Source organism: Mustela nivalis, assembly GCF_964662115.1.
Source record: "Mustela nivalis genome assembly, chromosome: 11".
Classification (NCBI taxonomy): Eukaryota; Metazoa; Chordata; class Mammalia; order Carnivora; family Mustelidae; genus Mustela; species Mustela nivalis.
Window position 1 is genome coordinate 99,506,578 of NC_139030.1, and position 17,232 is coordinate 99,523,809.

The following is a 17,232-nucleotide window of genomic DNA, read 5'->3' on the forward strand; positions in this document are numbered from 1 at the left end:
TCTTGCTGCATCTCTTTCTGTAAAATAAATAAATAAATTCTTAAAAAAAAAAGAAATAGGCAGAGGACATGAACAGACATTTCTGCAAAGAAGACATCCAGATGGCCAACAGACACATGAAAAAATGTTCCACATCACTCGGCATCAGGGAAATACAAATCAAAACCACAATGAGATATCACCTCACACCAGTCAGAATGGCTAAAATTAACAAGTCAAGAAATGACAGATGCTGGCAAGGATGCGGAGAATGGGGAACCCTCCTACACTGTTGGTGGGAATGCAAGCTGGTACAACCACTCTGGAAAACCGTGTGGAGGTTCCTCAAAAAAATGAAAATAGAGCTACCCTATGACCCAGTGATTGCACTACTGGGTATATATCCTAAAGATAAAAACATGGTGCTCCGAAGGGGCACATGCACCCAGATGTTTATAGCAGCAATGTCCACAATAGCCAAACTATGGAAAAAACCTAGATGTCCATCAACAGATGAATGGATAAAGAAGATGTGGTATATATACACACAATGGAATACTATGCAGCCATCAAAAGAAATGAAATCTTGCCATTTGCAACGACGTGGATGGAACTAGAGGGTATCATGCTTAGCAAAATAAGTCAATCGGAGAAAGACAACTATCATATGATCTCCCTCATATGAAGAAGTGGAGATGCAATGTGGGGGGGTTGGGGGGTAGGAAAAGAAAAAAATGAAAGAAGGTGGGATTGGGAGGGAGACAAACCATAAAAGACTCAATCTCAAAAAACAGACTGAGGGTTGCTGGGGGGAGGGGGGATGGGAGAGGGTGGGGGGGATATGGACATTGGGGAGGGTATGTGCTATGATGAGTGCTATGAAATGTGTGAACCTGGCGATTCACAGACTTGTACCCCTGGGGATAAAAATACATTATATGTTTATTAAAAAAAAATATATATATAATATATATATATATACATACACACACACACACACATACACACACATATCTATATATATAAATATATATATAATTATCTATTACCAAAGACGGTACTTAAACACCACATTATCAATTCTTTAATGTTATGGACTGAATATTTATGCATCCCTAAATTCATATGTTGGAATTCTAATGTGATGATATGAGGAGGTGGAGTCTTTAGGAGGCAATTAGGTCATGAGGGTAGACCCCTCTAGAATGGAATTCATGCCCTTATAAAGGAGAACTAGAAAACTCCCTCTCTTTTTCCATCATGGGGGGATACAAGAAGATGGAAGTCAGCTACCTAGAAGAGAATCCCAGAACTTGACCATGTTAGCACTCTCATATGACTTTCAGCCTCCAGAACTGTGAGACATAAATTTCTGTTATTTATAGGTCACCCGTCCTATGGCACTTTATGACAGCAGCCTGAATTAAGACATTTACCAAACTAGGTTTAGATCTGTAAATGTACAAATACGTGTGTGTGTGTGTGTCTACACATACTTCTTTACCACCAAAGCCCTTCACACTCATATTTAAGGCAAAAACTGTTAACTTACATTTAGCTCTATTTATTTCAGTTATCCTCTTAGCTGCTGACATGATGAATGGTAAATTTGTGTTCCTACTTCTTTGGTTAGATTATTAAGAAACAATGAGAACCAAAGAGGTTTCAGTTATGCCTTGATCGAAGTGTTCTTTCATCAAATTGCTTCTGAAATAATCTCATTAGAAAACAACTATTGCCTGGGGGGAGGGGGTTTGGGAGAAGGGGGTGGGATTATGGACATTGGGGAGGGTATGTGCTTTGGTGAGTGCTGTGAAGTGTGTAAACCTGGTGATTCACAGACCTGTACCCCTGGGGATAAAAATATATGTTTATAAAAAATAAAAAGTTAAAGGCAAAAAAAAAAAAAAAAGAAAAAAAAGAAAACAACTATTGCACCCTTAGGATCATTAGAAAACTGTTAGTATACTCGGAGGACTTGGCACTAGACACTGGGTGTTTCATATTTTAATTCCTATGTTATAATGCCCTTTCAAACTCAACCAAATATATTAACAGTGCTGCCAGATTCCCATCCCACAGAAAAGCACAGTGAATTTCCTGAGCACTATTCCCAGCATAACACTGTATAAAGACTGATAAGGTCTCTGGCTCTCGTGCATCTTCTACCGCGATGCGGACATCCTCTTCACCACGCCTCACCCCCGCCAAAGAGAAGACTAGGAGATTCAGAGAGATTTTTCTTTTAAATCTGAAGGTAAGGAGGCTAGGGGGAAGAAGAACACGGAACTTCAAGGTATATGACCTAATTTCAAATCCTAATGGGACATCACTTCAGCCTTAGTTTCTCATCCTACAAAACGCAGATGAAAATGATCACATTGTTATGAGAATCAAATGAGAGAATACATATAAAATCATTCTTTAAACTGCATTTATGTAGAAGTAGAATCAAGTTTCTTCTGCATTACTCTAAAGGAATAAGGTTTCACCAAAAGGTAGTAGCCACGGCAGACTGGTTCATCGCCTATCAAAGATGGAATGGGTTGGCCCCTAATATTAAAGATACACAGGCTTAGTGGCCTGTGGGCAAAAATACAGAAAAACACAGTAAGTTGATACACCATGTCCACAATAGTCAGAGAGTCTAATATTTGCTCTTATCCTCTCTGGGGAAGAAGCAAAAATAATGACTACATGTGGTATTAAATATGCGCCAGATTAAGTTTTTCTGGATGCATGATGCAACTGGAAGACGACTACAGTGTCTAGACTGGCCTGAGCAAGCCCTCGCCTCCCCACCACAGGGTTTCGTATGAGAGCTGAGTACAACAGTGTAACTGCCAAGCATAAAAGAGCTTCAAAAACATCCCTTCTCTTTCACTATACCACTTACAGACTCTGTTCATGAACCCTCAATTTTCATTATTTGGTATTCACAGAGCAAGAATATCAGGTTAAGTAAGAAGGAAATACCGTTCACCACAATATTAATCTTTTTTTTTTTTAAAGATTTTATTTATTTATTTGACAGAGAGAAATCACAAGTAGATGGAGAGGCAGTCAGAGAGAGAGAGAGAGGGAAGCAGGCTCCCTGCCGAGCAGAGAGCCCGATGCGGGACTCGATCCCAGGACTCCGAGATCATGACCTGAGCCGAAGGCAGCGGCTTAACCACTGAGCCACCCAGGCGCCCCACCACAATATTATTCTTAAAAGCAAATAATCACCAACACAATCAAAGATTCTGCTCAGAAAATTAAGTGCTACGCTTTACACAGAAACCATATAATGATTTAAAAAAAAAAAACTGGATGACACAGCATTAGTCAACCTTGTAGTCATTCTTCTATTCATTCAACAAATAGTATTTAACATCTATTATATGCTAGTAATTTGTAATTAAAGGCTTTTCCCCTGTAACTGAAAATTTTAATTGGATATATTCTACAGAATGAAAAAGAAAATCTAACCTGGATTCTGGCTATAAAAAGGTCCTCCATTCATCTGATTCTGAAGGCTCGTCTGTGACGTTATGGAAGGAGGGCGTCTATAGGGCAAGGAGCCCCCTATTGTTGGGGGAGTGTGGCGAGAGGCGGGTCTGTTCATGCTGTAGAACTGAACAGGATGTCCTGGAAAAGGCACAGAGCATAAATTTGTCATTAAAAGATAATTACCTCAGGCAATGAAATGCTTTAGGTACACTGACTGAATCTTAATAAGATTATTAAAAATTACAATATTTAGTTAATTTAATTGCTATCTGTTAAACATCATGCAAGGTCAGAGTTATTGGTCAGCTACCATATCAAAGTGCAAAAGCAGGAAACTCTCTCTGTAAAATAAATAAATAAACCCTTAAAAAACAAACTTAACAAGAATGACATTTGGGACAGCAAAAGAAAAAAAAATGTTTCACATAGTCTTATTCAAGATAATAATAATAAGAGCAGTGAATTTAAGGTGGCAAAGCGGTCAGTATAAAGGAAAACAAAGTATTTCAGCAATCAAGTGACATAATTCCAAATCAAACACATCTTTACTCAATCAAAAATCTCCATCTCCAACACTAGATTATTTTGTCTTAAAATTAGAGCTTAAGAAATTTACAATTAAGAAAAAAGCTAAAGTAAAAAAGGGAATCAAAATGTATCTTATTTGTAATACCATCTCTAAACCTGTAATATTTATTAGCAATTTCACTCAGTTTTGCTGAGTACTTAAACAGCTAATGCCAACTAAAGACATTTTTTCTTTATCCAATTCCCTAAAGCAATCCAGTTCCTAAATTTTATCTGGACTCCACTTCCACTTAAAATCATTCAGCTGAAGGCCGACTCTTACAGACAGATCAGAGTACTGGAGCACCCTTAAGAGACCACTCCAGCAGGCAAGAAAGGAGGGGCAGAGAGAAAAGGGAAGGGGAGAGAGCAGAAGGCAGAGAGGAAGAACCAGGGAGCAGAGATACAGGGAAGAGGAGAAAGTGCAGGGAGGAAGAACGGGAGGGCAAAGGAGAAAAGAAAGGAAAACACTTCTGGCGATTTTGTGTCTTATCTCTAACTGTAAAAAGGATCTTCAGGAACTCTGTAACCTTATCCAACTTGGATTCATGTGAATTCATATAAAGAATATTATAAAAGTACTCAAGATCTTCTATATCATTTAATTTTACATATGATAGCATCAAAACCTAAAAATCAATTCTGTTGTACTAAAAAATCTGGAGTATTCAAGCTTTTACATAATCTACTGTCAAGTCTCTGCAACAATGATAAAAAATGTAAAAATATATAAATGATTGTTTAAAAGGTACATTTTGTCATTTGAATCACCAGATAGAATACATTATTGGCATTTTAGTAATCAATCTATAACAAACTAATACAAATCTACTATCTTCAAGTTAAAAGCATCTGATAATTAAACCATTATGAGTTCTCTATAATTAGATCCAGTCTAAAATCTCACATAAGTCCTCAGTAATTCAAAGACAAACATTAAAGACTCTCTATTCATTCCATTAATAAGGCATATACTTTGCTTTGGGCTTAAAAAGCAAACAAAACTATAGTTTTTTGTGTTGTTTTTTTTTTTTTTAATTCTATTTATTTATTTATTTATTTATTTATTTGTCAGAGAGAGAGAGAAAGCACAAGAAGGCAGAGTGGCAGGCAGAGGCAGAGAGAGAAGCAGGCTCCCTGATGAGCAAGGATCCCGATGTGGGCCTCGATCCCAAGACTCTGGGATCATGACCTGAGCTGAAGGCAGCAGCTTAACCAACTGAGCCATCCAGGTGTCCCAACAAAACTATACTTTAATTAACACAGACCTAACTATCCCGCTAATGTTCTCTCGCTCTCTCCCTCTCAGATATATAAATAAAATATTTTTTAAAAATTCCTTTAGAAGTTCTAGGGAAAAAAAAAAAAAGAACAAAATCTTTGACCTTGTGTAAGGTAACCAGTTTGAAGGTATGACACTGAAAGCACACTCCATAAAAGAAATAGACTCAATCAAAATGAAGAACTCCCCTTCTGAAAGATATCATTAAGAGAATAAAAAAATTAAGTCATAAATGGAAGAAAATATTTCCAAATCATATAACCAATAAGGAGTTACATTCAGAAATAAAGGAATTTGGTAAAACAATCCAATTCAAAAGGTATGTGGAGGGGAACAAAACAAAGAGACATTTCATCAAAGAAGATAAACAGATGGCAAAGAACCACACGAAAAGAGGTTCTACATCATTAGTCATTAGGGAAATGGAAAACTCAAAACCACAAAGAAACTATTATATACCTATTAGAATGGCTCAAGTTAAAAAAAAAAAAAAAAGAAAGAAAAAGAAAAAGAAAACTGACAATAGCAAGTGCTAACAAGTGCGCAGAGCAACAGAGACCCACCCCCCACCCCGTGCGGTGGGGTAAGGCTGCTCAGCCCCTTTGGGACACAGCCCACAGCCTCTCCTAAAATCACTCACTCACCACACAACCCAGCAAGCCTACTACTCCCTAGGTGTTTACCCAAACGAACTGAAAACCGACACTCACACAAAGTCTGCGTGTGTACGCCAAGTCAATTTTATTCATAATAACCCCCAAATGGAAAAGATCGCAATGTCCCTCCGCGGGGAAGGGCTCAACAAGCTGTGGCGCCCCCACATGACACAACATGGTAATAAAAGGGAGCAAAACAAGGAGCCGTGAAACAACCTGAAGGAATCTCAAATGCGCCAGTGCCAAAAAGCCAGACCCAAAAGACCATTTGCTTCTGTTTATGTGATATTCTTACAAAGGCAAAACTTTAGAGACAAAAAAACAAAACCAAAAAAGCCAGATCAAAGGGCTGCCAGGGGTAGGAGGGAGAAGGACTACAAAGAACAGAGGAAATCGGCGCGCGATGGGGCCATTCCACAGCTTTGCTTTTCTTTTCTAAGTTTATATGATCTTAGAGTATTTAATACATGTAGGCATCTCCTGTTTAGATAGTCTAGATTTTCTTCAAGCTAGGTGGGCTGCAGTTATATCACTGTACACATTTGTCATACGCATACACGAGAAAAAGGATGAATTTTACTGTATGTAAATTATACCTTAAGAAGAAAAGAAAAAAGTACTTGGTAAATTGAAGACTGTATAAAAGAGATTATACCGATATAACTTACTAAGGCATTTACACCTTACTTTTTGTTAATAAAAACCATACTTACCCACTCATATAACAAATGTTTATTCAGTGCAGACTACAAAGCAGTACCTATTAAATTATGATTTTATTACTAAAATGTTGACTCCTGGGTGGAAGTGATTTGTTCCTTCTGGGCCTACAACCAACTTCAAGCTGTAATTTTTACTCCATTGGTGCGGGAGCATAACAGAATTCCCATATTTAACTAGACAGTCTGGCCTAACAGAGATGTTCATAGATCAAAGACTAGCCCACGCTTACATTTACATGGAGAGCTTTTCTTAAAAAGTTCTATTATAGAAGCTATCCCATGAAACACCATCCAAAATCCATTTTAGCTAAAACTGTCTTTTAACACATTTAAACATCTGGTTATAGCAGATGTTAAATACTATGAAGTATTTAACAAGCTAAGATGATGTGTGTCCGAACACATACATTTTTATAATAGATAAAGAATTTGTTTGCTAATCAGCATCACTATTAACTTTGCAAATATATTTTGTAGCAACTGAACCTTTTTCCCCTTCCCCATCAAGACAGATTTTAGGGGGCACCTGGGCGGCTCAGTCATTAAACGTCTGCCTTCAGCTCAGGTCATGCTCCCAGTGTCCTACGACTGAGCCCCGCATCAGGCTTCCTGCTCGGTGGGAAGCCTGCTTCTCCCTCTCCCACTCCCCCTGCTTGTGTTCCCTTTCTCCCTCTCTGTCAAATAAATAAATAAAATCTTTACCCAAAAAAAAGATTTTAGGTTGCAGTTTTAAAACACTACAACACCATTCAACCTTAAGTAACACTTACATAAACCTGAAATTCTTAAGAAGTCCATTGTCTATGTGTTTCCAGTGCTGTCTGACAGACTTACAGAAACTTCCCAACTGTTACATCAAACGTTTCCTATAAAATTGTATCTTAGAATTATTTCCATAGACTTTTCTCTAAAGACTTAATCTGTAACAGTACTTCCCACAACTTCACAAAACTGTACAGAAGATCACTCCGTACTAAATTCACAAATCTCCAGTAAATGAAATTCAAGCAATTTTAAAAAATGTGTATTTGTGTTACTCTACACATGAAAAATGTATGTGAACTTCGCCCTGACTTCCTCAGGAAATTCTACTCTTTGGTCACATGCCATTTTCTAGTCAGTCCATTAATCTTCAGAGTTTACACACACACACACACACACACACACACACACACAGCACAAACAAAAGTCATAAAGCCGGAGTTCCAGGAAGAAGAGCCGGATGCCTGGATGTGCCTGCCCAGGAACAAGCCATACTCACCTGTCGGGGGAGTGGAAGAAACAACAGGGGGAGTTGGAGAAGTGAAGCCATCAGCAAGGGTCTGGGCACCCCCAGCAGCAGCCTCTGGGGCGGTGGAGGAAGGGACAGTAGCAGGAACAAGAGGGGCAGGGGCGGATGCAGAAGTAGCAGGAAGGGGAGGAGGACCAGCAGAGCCAGCAGGGGCTGAGGGAAAGAGGAGTGAGAGGCAGCATTAATGAGGCAGACCCAGTAGGCAGGATTAGAAAAGGCATTAGAGAACCTAATGTTAAATATTCAGTGCTTAACACTAACCCAAGAATAGAAGGGAATGGTTAAAAAAAAAAGAAGAAGAATGAAGCTTATATTAAAGGATTATTAGGTTTGCAGCAGATAATTCAAAATGCTCAGGGTAATGTACAAATTTTTAAATTCATTAAAAACAGCATTCTATTTTACCTGAAAGCTACTACTCTGGAAGAAAGATGTTCCCTTTATAATTTTCAGCATAGTATTTTGTAAACAGTATATAAAACTAAACATAATACATTAGGAAACAGTATTCCATTTTGACATATTCCAGACAAAACATCTTATTAGGTTAAAAAAATTTTTAGAAAAACATAAATCTTTTCATCATTTTTTAAAAGATATTATCTATTAGGTATCAGGGTAAGTAAGTTAAATACAAAAAAATTCTATCCCTAGGTCTTCTGTGTCATGCTTTTAAAACTAAAGTTTAGCTCTGATGTCTTCACATTAAACAAGGACATTTTTATGTTTAGGGAAAAAAAGGGTAGCATTTCAAAGAGTATTAAGTTCCAAAAGTGCAGTAAATTTAACTCCCAAAACTACTTCTGTATTTGTCCACTCCATTGTTACCAACGTGATTCGCACACTGTGTCCAAGCACGTGCAATGTCGTAACACCAGCTGGCATCAAACATATAAGGTACCAGGTACCCAGGGGGTACCTGAAACCTCAAAGCACCAACTGAGCCACTGTACCAAAGACACAAAGCCAAATAACAGAGAAGTCTGCAGCATAAACTCAGAAATCGCTTGGTTAAAAATAACAAATGCTTAAAGCTTTCCCAACACTTATGGAGTCCTAAAGGGGACAAAAATCCAGATTCTGAAGAACCCCCGCTGTAATCAAACCAGAAGCTGAATTCAAATTCAAAAAAGACAAAGATGAGGCACCATCCGTGTGTTACCTGGAAAGACACTGGGAGGAGAGGGCGTGGGGACAGCGATGGGGACGCCCACGCTCCCGCTTCCGCTGTTCTCCCGACTGCTGCTCCGACTGCTCGGGTGGCTTCCGCCACTACTGCCACTGCTGCTGAAGAAAGCAGAGCCACCGCACATGAGCATTTATATACACTAAGATGCCGCCAGCATGTCCCAACATTTTCTGAGATGAACACAGCTAAGTAAGGATGGTTCCAAAAACCCTCCACTTTGTGTATTAATTCGAGCAGAACAGGAAAAACACTGAGTTCAAGAAGCTTGTTCTGACCACCTTTTAATAAGCATCTATGACAGAAACAGAAATTGAGAAAAAAGGAAGGCTTCTGTAGAAATACAAGAGGTAAGTGATAGGGTTCAACACATGAAAATCGTATTAGCTTTACTCTCTGAAGAAAACTGCTTTATAATAAAAACACAGCTTTCCTAAACAGGTTGATTCTGTTTGTAATGACATCTTGATGTACCATCCTGTATTACTGTTTTGTTATGTATAGTTTTTCATCTGTAAAGTTCCACCAAAAAACAACTTGCAATTTCCCACGTCTGGTCCAAAACTTTTTTTCAGGCTAAATGGAACTATTAATTTTGTAGAGAAGTTTATATTTTAAGATGTCTGGGTTTTTTCTGTTTTTTTTGTTTGTTTGTTTTTGTTGTTTTTGTTGTTTTGTTGTGTTTTTGTTTTTGTTTTTTTTCCCATTTCCTGCCCTCAAAGCTGCATCAGAACATGAGGAGAGAGAGGTGGATTCAGATGAGGTTTGGGGCAGTAGAGTAAGGAAAAGAACTTAGTGCTTGGAAAATGAGAGAGATTTAACTGAAGTAATCTAAACAAATTATGGTACTATGACCATCACATTTGCACTGAGGTAGAGAAAATACCTGTAAGTTCGATTTCTTTGATTCACAGAAGCTGTCCTCACAGGGCTCTGCTGCGAGGGAGCCATATTACGGGTTGGGCTAGGTACGTAATCATTTGGTACCACTGGAGGACGCACTGGCTCCAGTGTGCGATAGGGGGAGTGCCGCCTACAAAAAGAAGAGCGTATGTATTGTGTGATTAGCAAATTTCGGCACAATAAATTCAGAATTGCCAGTAGTGAAATACAATTTGTATTCAGAGACAGGAAAATGTTTTGACATAACCCCGCTACCGATTTCAGTCTCGAGTATCACTTCTCTGCCATGAGGCTTCTGATGACTATTGCTGTGCTTCAGTCCCAAACCTCATTTCCCTGAACTGATGCAATTTTGTTCGCTCATTCTCAGAGAGCACAAAGATTCTCCCACCAAGTAAGTCAGTGCTTCCCAAACTCTCTTCTCCCTTTTTTTTTGGGGGGGGGGGCAAGGGGAAGAGTTCAAATTATTTTAGTACCATGTCAAAGTTTCCCAACTGCACTGCATGAATGCACTAATTATCTTCCTCACCCCTCTCTCCCTAACCAAAGATACTCAAAATTCAGATAAATCAATCCATAACTGGGCTCCACAACCCCCACACTGAAGATCAGTAACAACTATAACAAGTTACTTCCCTTTCTACATAGTAAATACACAAAAAACGGACCTACATCCACACCCAGCAATGCACCCAGTTAATCTCATCTCCCGTTCTCACCTCACCTCCTCCTATCTTCACCTTGCTCTCTGTTACCTCTTATCTTCCTCAGAGGTCAACATTTTAAAAGGCGAGAAAAAGAAAAGACCATCTAAGTCTTTCTACCTTATTTGGACTATAAAGCACAAAAAGGCCTGGATTTTATTAAAACATTCCCTTCTTCTCAAAATTTCCTTTAAAAGGAAGAGAATGAGGAAAGTAAGCAAAGCAGTCTGACCGGAAATAGGATGCGCCATGGCACATTAGTGATTACTAAGTTAGTTCTCATCCCTAAGTGTCTGAATTCTTTAGGACAATGAAAAATACTCAACTGCCATGAAACGGCATTTTGCAGATACGATTCTGGTTTCTAAAAAAATCAAAACTAGAATCTCAAGATGTAAAAATTAAAAAGCTTTCTTTCCCTGAAATGATGTTGCTCGCTCATAACATTCTCAATAATTCACTCCCCGCAAAGTCCCAGGGTTCCTTTAAATACAGCTCTCCTGGGCTAGTCGGGTTACGGTTCATTGATTTTGACTCACTATGGTTCACTGACCACTGTCCACTCCAGCCTGCTCACTCCTCAAATCTTGCATAACTGCATGGATACATTAATAATTAAATATAAGTAAAGGGCAATAAATGAGATACTGGGTCCAAGGAAGAAAAAAGGAATGTCAGCAACTTGGATTTAAAGTACTAAAAAGTTTAGGCATCTCTGAAATTATAATTAAATATATTTAAAAAAAAAAAAAAAAAAAAAAAACCTAAGACAGGAAACTGATTATTTCCAAACATCTGATTTCTAGACAATTTTCCCAGACAATAAAAATGTTCTGTTTCGGAGCACCTGGGTGGCTCAGTGGGTTAAAGCCTCTGCCTTCAGCTCAGGTCATGATCCCAGGGTCCTGGGATCGAGCCCCGCATCGGGCTCTCTGCTCAGCAGGGAGCCTGCTTCCTCCTCTCTCTCTCTGTCTGCCTCTCTGCCTGTTTGAGATCTCTGTCTGTCAAATAAATAAATTTTAAAAAAAAAGTTCTGTTTCTTTTTTTTTTTTTTAAAGATTTTATTTATTTATTTGACAGAGAGGGATTACAAATAGGCAGAGAGACAGACAGAGAGAGAGATGAGGAGAATCAGGCTCCCTGCTGAGCAGAGAGCCCAATGCGGGACTCGATCCCAGGCCCCTAGGGTCATGACCTGAGCCAAAGGTAGAGGCTTAACCTACTGAGCCACCCAGGCGCCCCAAAAGTTCTGTTTCAATGGAAGAAAAAACCCTTTGCTGACTGAGAACAATACAGTGAAGGCAATGATTAAAAACAAAATAAAAAATTAGGGGCAAAAGAGCAAAATATAATGGCTAGGCAAAGACTATGCAAAAAAGCCAGGTTGTGACTATCAGCTGGCTTGTGGTGTTCAGCAACTCTGGTCTCCAAGATCCTGCAGAACCCTTGCTAACACACAAGGGAAACAAATTCTGGTATATGAATAAATCTTCAGAATTTGAGAGCGACACGAAGTTTTATTTTACTAGAGATGACAGTGGGTTACCCTGCGAACAATCTTGACTTAAAACCTAACAAAATCTGAAAAAGAAAAGAAAAAAAAACACCTAACAAAAGCTATTAGGCACTACAAATGATAAAAATGTAGACGTTCCATAGGAAAATAAATACTTCCTCTTCATCTCTCTACTCTTCACAATTACACCCTATCATCTCTTCAACATTCTACCCTGAAGTTTAAATCTTATTTGATCTACTAATTTTCTCTCTAATCTAAGCAGAATTTGTTTTGCTGATCCCAAATAAAATGATCTTCTTTCTAGCTGGAATTCATTTCTGGTCTTTTATTTCCCATTGTCCTAACTGTAACTCCTCTTCCAGAACTATCCTCCTTTACATTTTAACTCATCTTTGTACGTCTTGACCCATGGTGCTTAATTAGGTTTCTGTCATTTTCTTTCTCTTTCTTTCTTTCTTTTTTTTTTTTTTTTTTTTTTTTTTTTTTTTGGTGAGGGGGCCAAAAACAACATTTCCAATTAAAAAAATTTTAAGAATATATCATAAAGCCAATGGTTGTCAAAGCATTTTGTCTTTGTCTTATACATTTTTTTAAAAATCCAATTTGTGGTACAATGACTCTGAAAAGTTGACAGAGGACAAATATTACCCCCTTTTACAGATGAAAAAACTGAATTGCAAAGAGGCTGACTACGCAAGACAAAAGAGCAGGAGCAGAGCTGGACCACAGTCTTAGCCATCTGGCTTCTGGGATATATTATGTCCATCTGATCACAAATCTCCATGATAAAAATTTTTTAAGATTGATTTATTTAAGCAATTGCTATACCCATTGTGGGGCTGGAAATCCCACCCCTGAGCTCAAGAGCACGCGCTCTTCTGCTGGAGCCGGCCAGGAACGCCAGTAAATCACATTTTTACACTATGATGCTACAGAAGAAAAATGTTAGAAGCTTTTACATTAATTGGCCATTTCTGCCCAAAGTTAAATCCAGAGCTCACTTCTGCTGGAGCAATTAAGCTTGATATTCTCATAACAACACAAGACATATGGAATTTTGTAAATCTACATGGTGTTTTTCACAAGAATAGTCTATTCTTTTGTTAAATGTAAGATGAAACAACTCTAAAATGTTTCAGAAATTAGAGTGCAATTTATAATAAACCATGAACTTGGGCTAGGATTTTACCTCAAATTCAAAATTCAGTAGAAAAATAACTTTTAAACAAAATCTTTTTAAAGTATAAACACGCTTCCCAGAAAAAGGGAAAGTTACACACAAAAAAGTTAATGTTAGGAAGAAAATGTTCTTGTTTCAAATATTAAAAAATAGTTTAAATATACGTAGTGTTTGGTTTTCAACAACACTACATGAAATGTTTTTCAGTTGTTATTTAGTTACATACTTACCCAAGTGTCCCCTTCCCTGACATGGGGGGACTGGGGGGTTTCTGAGTTGGAGGTGTCGTTCGTGGCAGCCCACCCATCTTCATATTCTGGGTACTCACCTAAAAAAATTTTGAGGAACAATCAAAACTTGTACGTAGTGAAACAAAGTGTAACTTGTGGGAAATAACGTTATGCTATTTAACAAAGGAGGGTAAGGTTTAAAGAGGAAAAAAAAAATTAGAGGCCATGCATTTCATATGCAATTTCTACTCTACTATTATTCTACAGTTGTACTCAAAGGACTCTTCCTACCATGAGATTTTCAAATGATTGTAAACTTATATGCAAAGACTGTATTTGCCATTAGGCCATCACACCAACAGATCACTGGTTAGATTCCTCGATACTATATTTAACTGAAATTCAATAGGATAACTATAAGAACTTTAGTTCTAATAAAGAGAAACTCAAAAACAATGCCTTTAAATACCTCTTTTTAGATAGCAAGTATATTATTAAAAAAAATACATGTTTCCCAATAAAATATGCACTACAGTTTTGATCCCTTGTATCTAGAGAATATAAAATAATTAAAAGGTATGATATGCTGAAAAAATTTTCAGTTTTTAAAATAGTGGATCAGCCTTACAATTCAGATTTCTTTAATTGGTTCTCTTATGAAGGAATCACCCACCTGAAAACTGCCGGAAGTTAAGACACGCTCCTAAACCTCTGAACTAGAAAGTCAGGGCTGAGGTATCCCATTCAATTATAAGCAACACAGGGGTCACAGACAAGGCCCTAGTTCCACTGGGAATTAGTCCCACTCCGACCCAAAATAAAGATTCTAGGAAAGATGTAATAGAGTCCTAAGTCAGAGCTGGGCCATGACTCCTCACTATTCTGTGTCTAACTGAAAATGCAAGGGTAGGAGACTAATGTCATCTGGGAACAACTGATGCCACCAAAGAAGTAGATCAGCACTCACACCCAAACCTCTAGAAATCTGCATGTCTTAAAGCAGTAATGGAAGTCATTCACAAATACAGTCTCAAACTGTTTGAAATTACCAATGGGTCAGAGTAAATATTCAAAAGATAGATTCATACCTGACCCTATTTCAAGCCCCTAATATTCTGGATTGCCAAATACTTAAAAAAAAAATCTTTTCTAATAAGAATATGTCTGGAGTATTCAAGTTATAAAATGAAACTGTAAGACACTACACCACTGAAATCAAGATACATTTATAATTGTATTTCAAAATATAAATTTTAAAATTCATAATTGTATATAGAGTACTAAGGCTGTCAAAACTAATTCTGGCTTAAATGCGATTTGTAAAACTCCTAAAAGACTAGTGGGTATCTGAATAGACAAGAAATAATGTATCAAGAAACAAACTCTTCAAATGAATAGCCCAGTGAACAAGTTGTGTGTGATGTTAAAACAATCTTTAATGACAAACGATACCTTTGAGATGTCAATATTTTTAACGTGAAACATTCGTCTATAATCCTTTTGTTACTTTTAAACAAATACAAGACAAACCGGTTATTAAGTAAGAATAAAGATTAACTTGTCCTTGTTCTTCCCCTCATTAATAAGCAGAGGGTATGCTAATCATATCTTAAAATGAAAATGCCAGAAATTTTTTGAAAAAAATCAGTCCACATTTGGGGAAAATTTTAGGAGTAAGATCACAAAAAACCAGTAGCTTTTCAAACTGTAATCTTCATTTATGATACCAGAAGATTTTTTATAGTATAACCAAAGTCCTTTAAGCTCAACCTTAAACAACATAAAACCCAAAGTTACTTTGAGTGACGAGGGAGAAGTAGGTGAGCCACACTAAACTACATCAATTTGCTAGAAACAGGAAGGAAAAGGAGCAGGGACAGAAAAAGTAAAAGAGAATTTTATTCTATACATGGAATAGCTAAAATACTTGAAAACAGCTTTCCAACTTTGATTCAAGGTTTTGGTATCTAAAGAGTTTTTATTTAAATTGCAGTATCTTCTAATCAGTTAAAAAATATAAAATAAACATTCTATAATAAATTAAAATCTGATGGACAGTTCCATAAACAAAACTTGACACATTTGATGATCTGTAGGATCATCAAATGATTGTATCTGCTTGGTTAATGGGGTTTGGATACGTAACTTAAATCACTGAAGAAACAAAAAAAGGCCCTGCCGAGTGTCCAAAAAGCTGTAATTTTATACATCACTGATACTGTACTCTTATATTAAGCTAAAAGAATTTCAATATTTCTTCAAGGTGGTCTTCCTTTGTGGAAAATGCTTCCATGCTAAGTAAAACAATGACTCTGCTATGCAGAATACGAACACCGGGGGTCCCTACGTGGCCCAGTTGGTCGAGCACCCACTCTTGATTTCAGCTCAGCTCATGACCTCTCAGGGTTGTGGGTTTGTGGGACTCTGTGCTCAGTGGGGAGTCTGCTTCTCTCTCCCTGCACCCGTCTCTTTCCCTCTGTTCCTATTCGCACTTGTGCTCTCTCTCAAATAAAGAAAGAAAGAAATCTTTAAAGAAATATAAATACTGCCATCTAATTTAAGGAGAAGGGGAAAGAATAGGAATAACTGCCAGATAAAACTTAATTCATCACAGGTGGCAGATTAATTATAATCTGTGTTATAATTACAGAAAGTATATTTCAAAAATAAAATCATTTGATTAAAAAAACTTACTGGAGAACAATAACGGTTCTAAACACTATTTTGAGAGAAGTTTGTGGGGAGACAACATCTCACAAGCAGCAAAACACAGACTAAATTGTGTGTACAGTGAAGGGGACCTCCAGGGAGAGAGATCAAAAGACAGAGACAAAGAAAGAGAACAGACCATCAACTCAGGACAAAGAAAGCAAAGCAAAACCGCACCCACTTTATAACAGCAATTCCACATGAAATTTTAAAACAAATTGTAAACATAAACAGAACTATCGCTTGGCATATAAACGTGTAGTTAATGGTCCGGAAGCACAAGTGGGATCACTCATTATACTTTTCAAGTTTTATTTGGGAATCAGAATGCAGTTTGGTGGCAGACTTCAACAATCACTCAATTACGTATTTTTTAATTCCATAAAGGGGAAAGTCATCACTGAAAGCTAAGTAAAGCAGGTATTAAGTACAAGGAGGAAGAGTAGGAAACATCCCCCTTATTTTCCTACCAAAAAAAAAAAAAAAAAACCACCCTCAAAGGCAGAAGAAATATTACATTTAAGTGATGAGGCTCAAATACTTCGCAACTGGCCCGAGACTAAGGAATGCAGATAAAACTGGAGGGAGAGAAGTTCTTTATGTTCCAAGAATGGTCCTCTTTCCCAGGCTTTGGAGAGCTCTACAACTAGCACCAAGCATCAGGCCCATTCTCATGCCTTAATATTTTTTCTATAATGCTCCTACCTTTCCTGCTCTGTGCCTTTCTGGGACATTCAGTATCTCCGTGAACCTTGATACATCATAATATAATGTTCACTATAAACCTCAGTGCTCTCCGGTACCCTGGGAAC

General features: G+C 37.6%; 1 protein-coding gene across 29 annotated transcripts in view; it reads right to left on the reverse strand.

Annotated features, from left to right (window-relative positions):
* ABI2 (abl interactor 2) overlaps nucleotides 1-17,232 on the reverse strand; it is a 127,665-nt gene that overhangs the window by 25,935 nt on the left and 84,498 nt on the right. For 4 of the 29 annotated variants that reach the window (XM_082688896.1, XM_082688894.1, XM_082688883.1 and 1 more), the window contains 5 exons: nucleotides 13,712-13,809; nucleotides 10,062-10,208; nucleotides 9,152-9,276; nucleotides 7,960-8,142; nucleotides 3,451-3,609 (listed from right to left, as the gene is read on the reverse strand). In XM_082688896.1, coding sequence (XP_082545022.1) covers nucleotides 3,451-3,609; nucleotides 7,960-8,142; nucleotides 9,152-9,276; nucleotides 10,062-10,208; nucleotides 13,712-13,809 — 712 coding nt within the window. The remainder of the gene's footprint in view (nucleotides 1-3,450; nucleotides 3,610-7,959; nucleotides 8,143-9,151; nucleotides 9,277-10,061; nucleotides 10,209-13,711; nucleotides 13,810-17,232) is intronic. The other 25 variants (XM_082688879.1, XM_082688881.1, XM_082688899.1 and 22 more) reach the window with 7 other exon arrangements.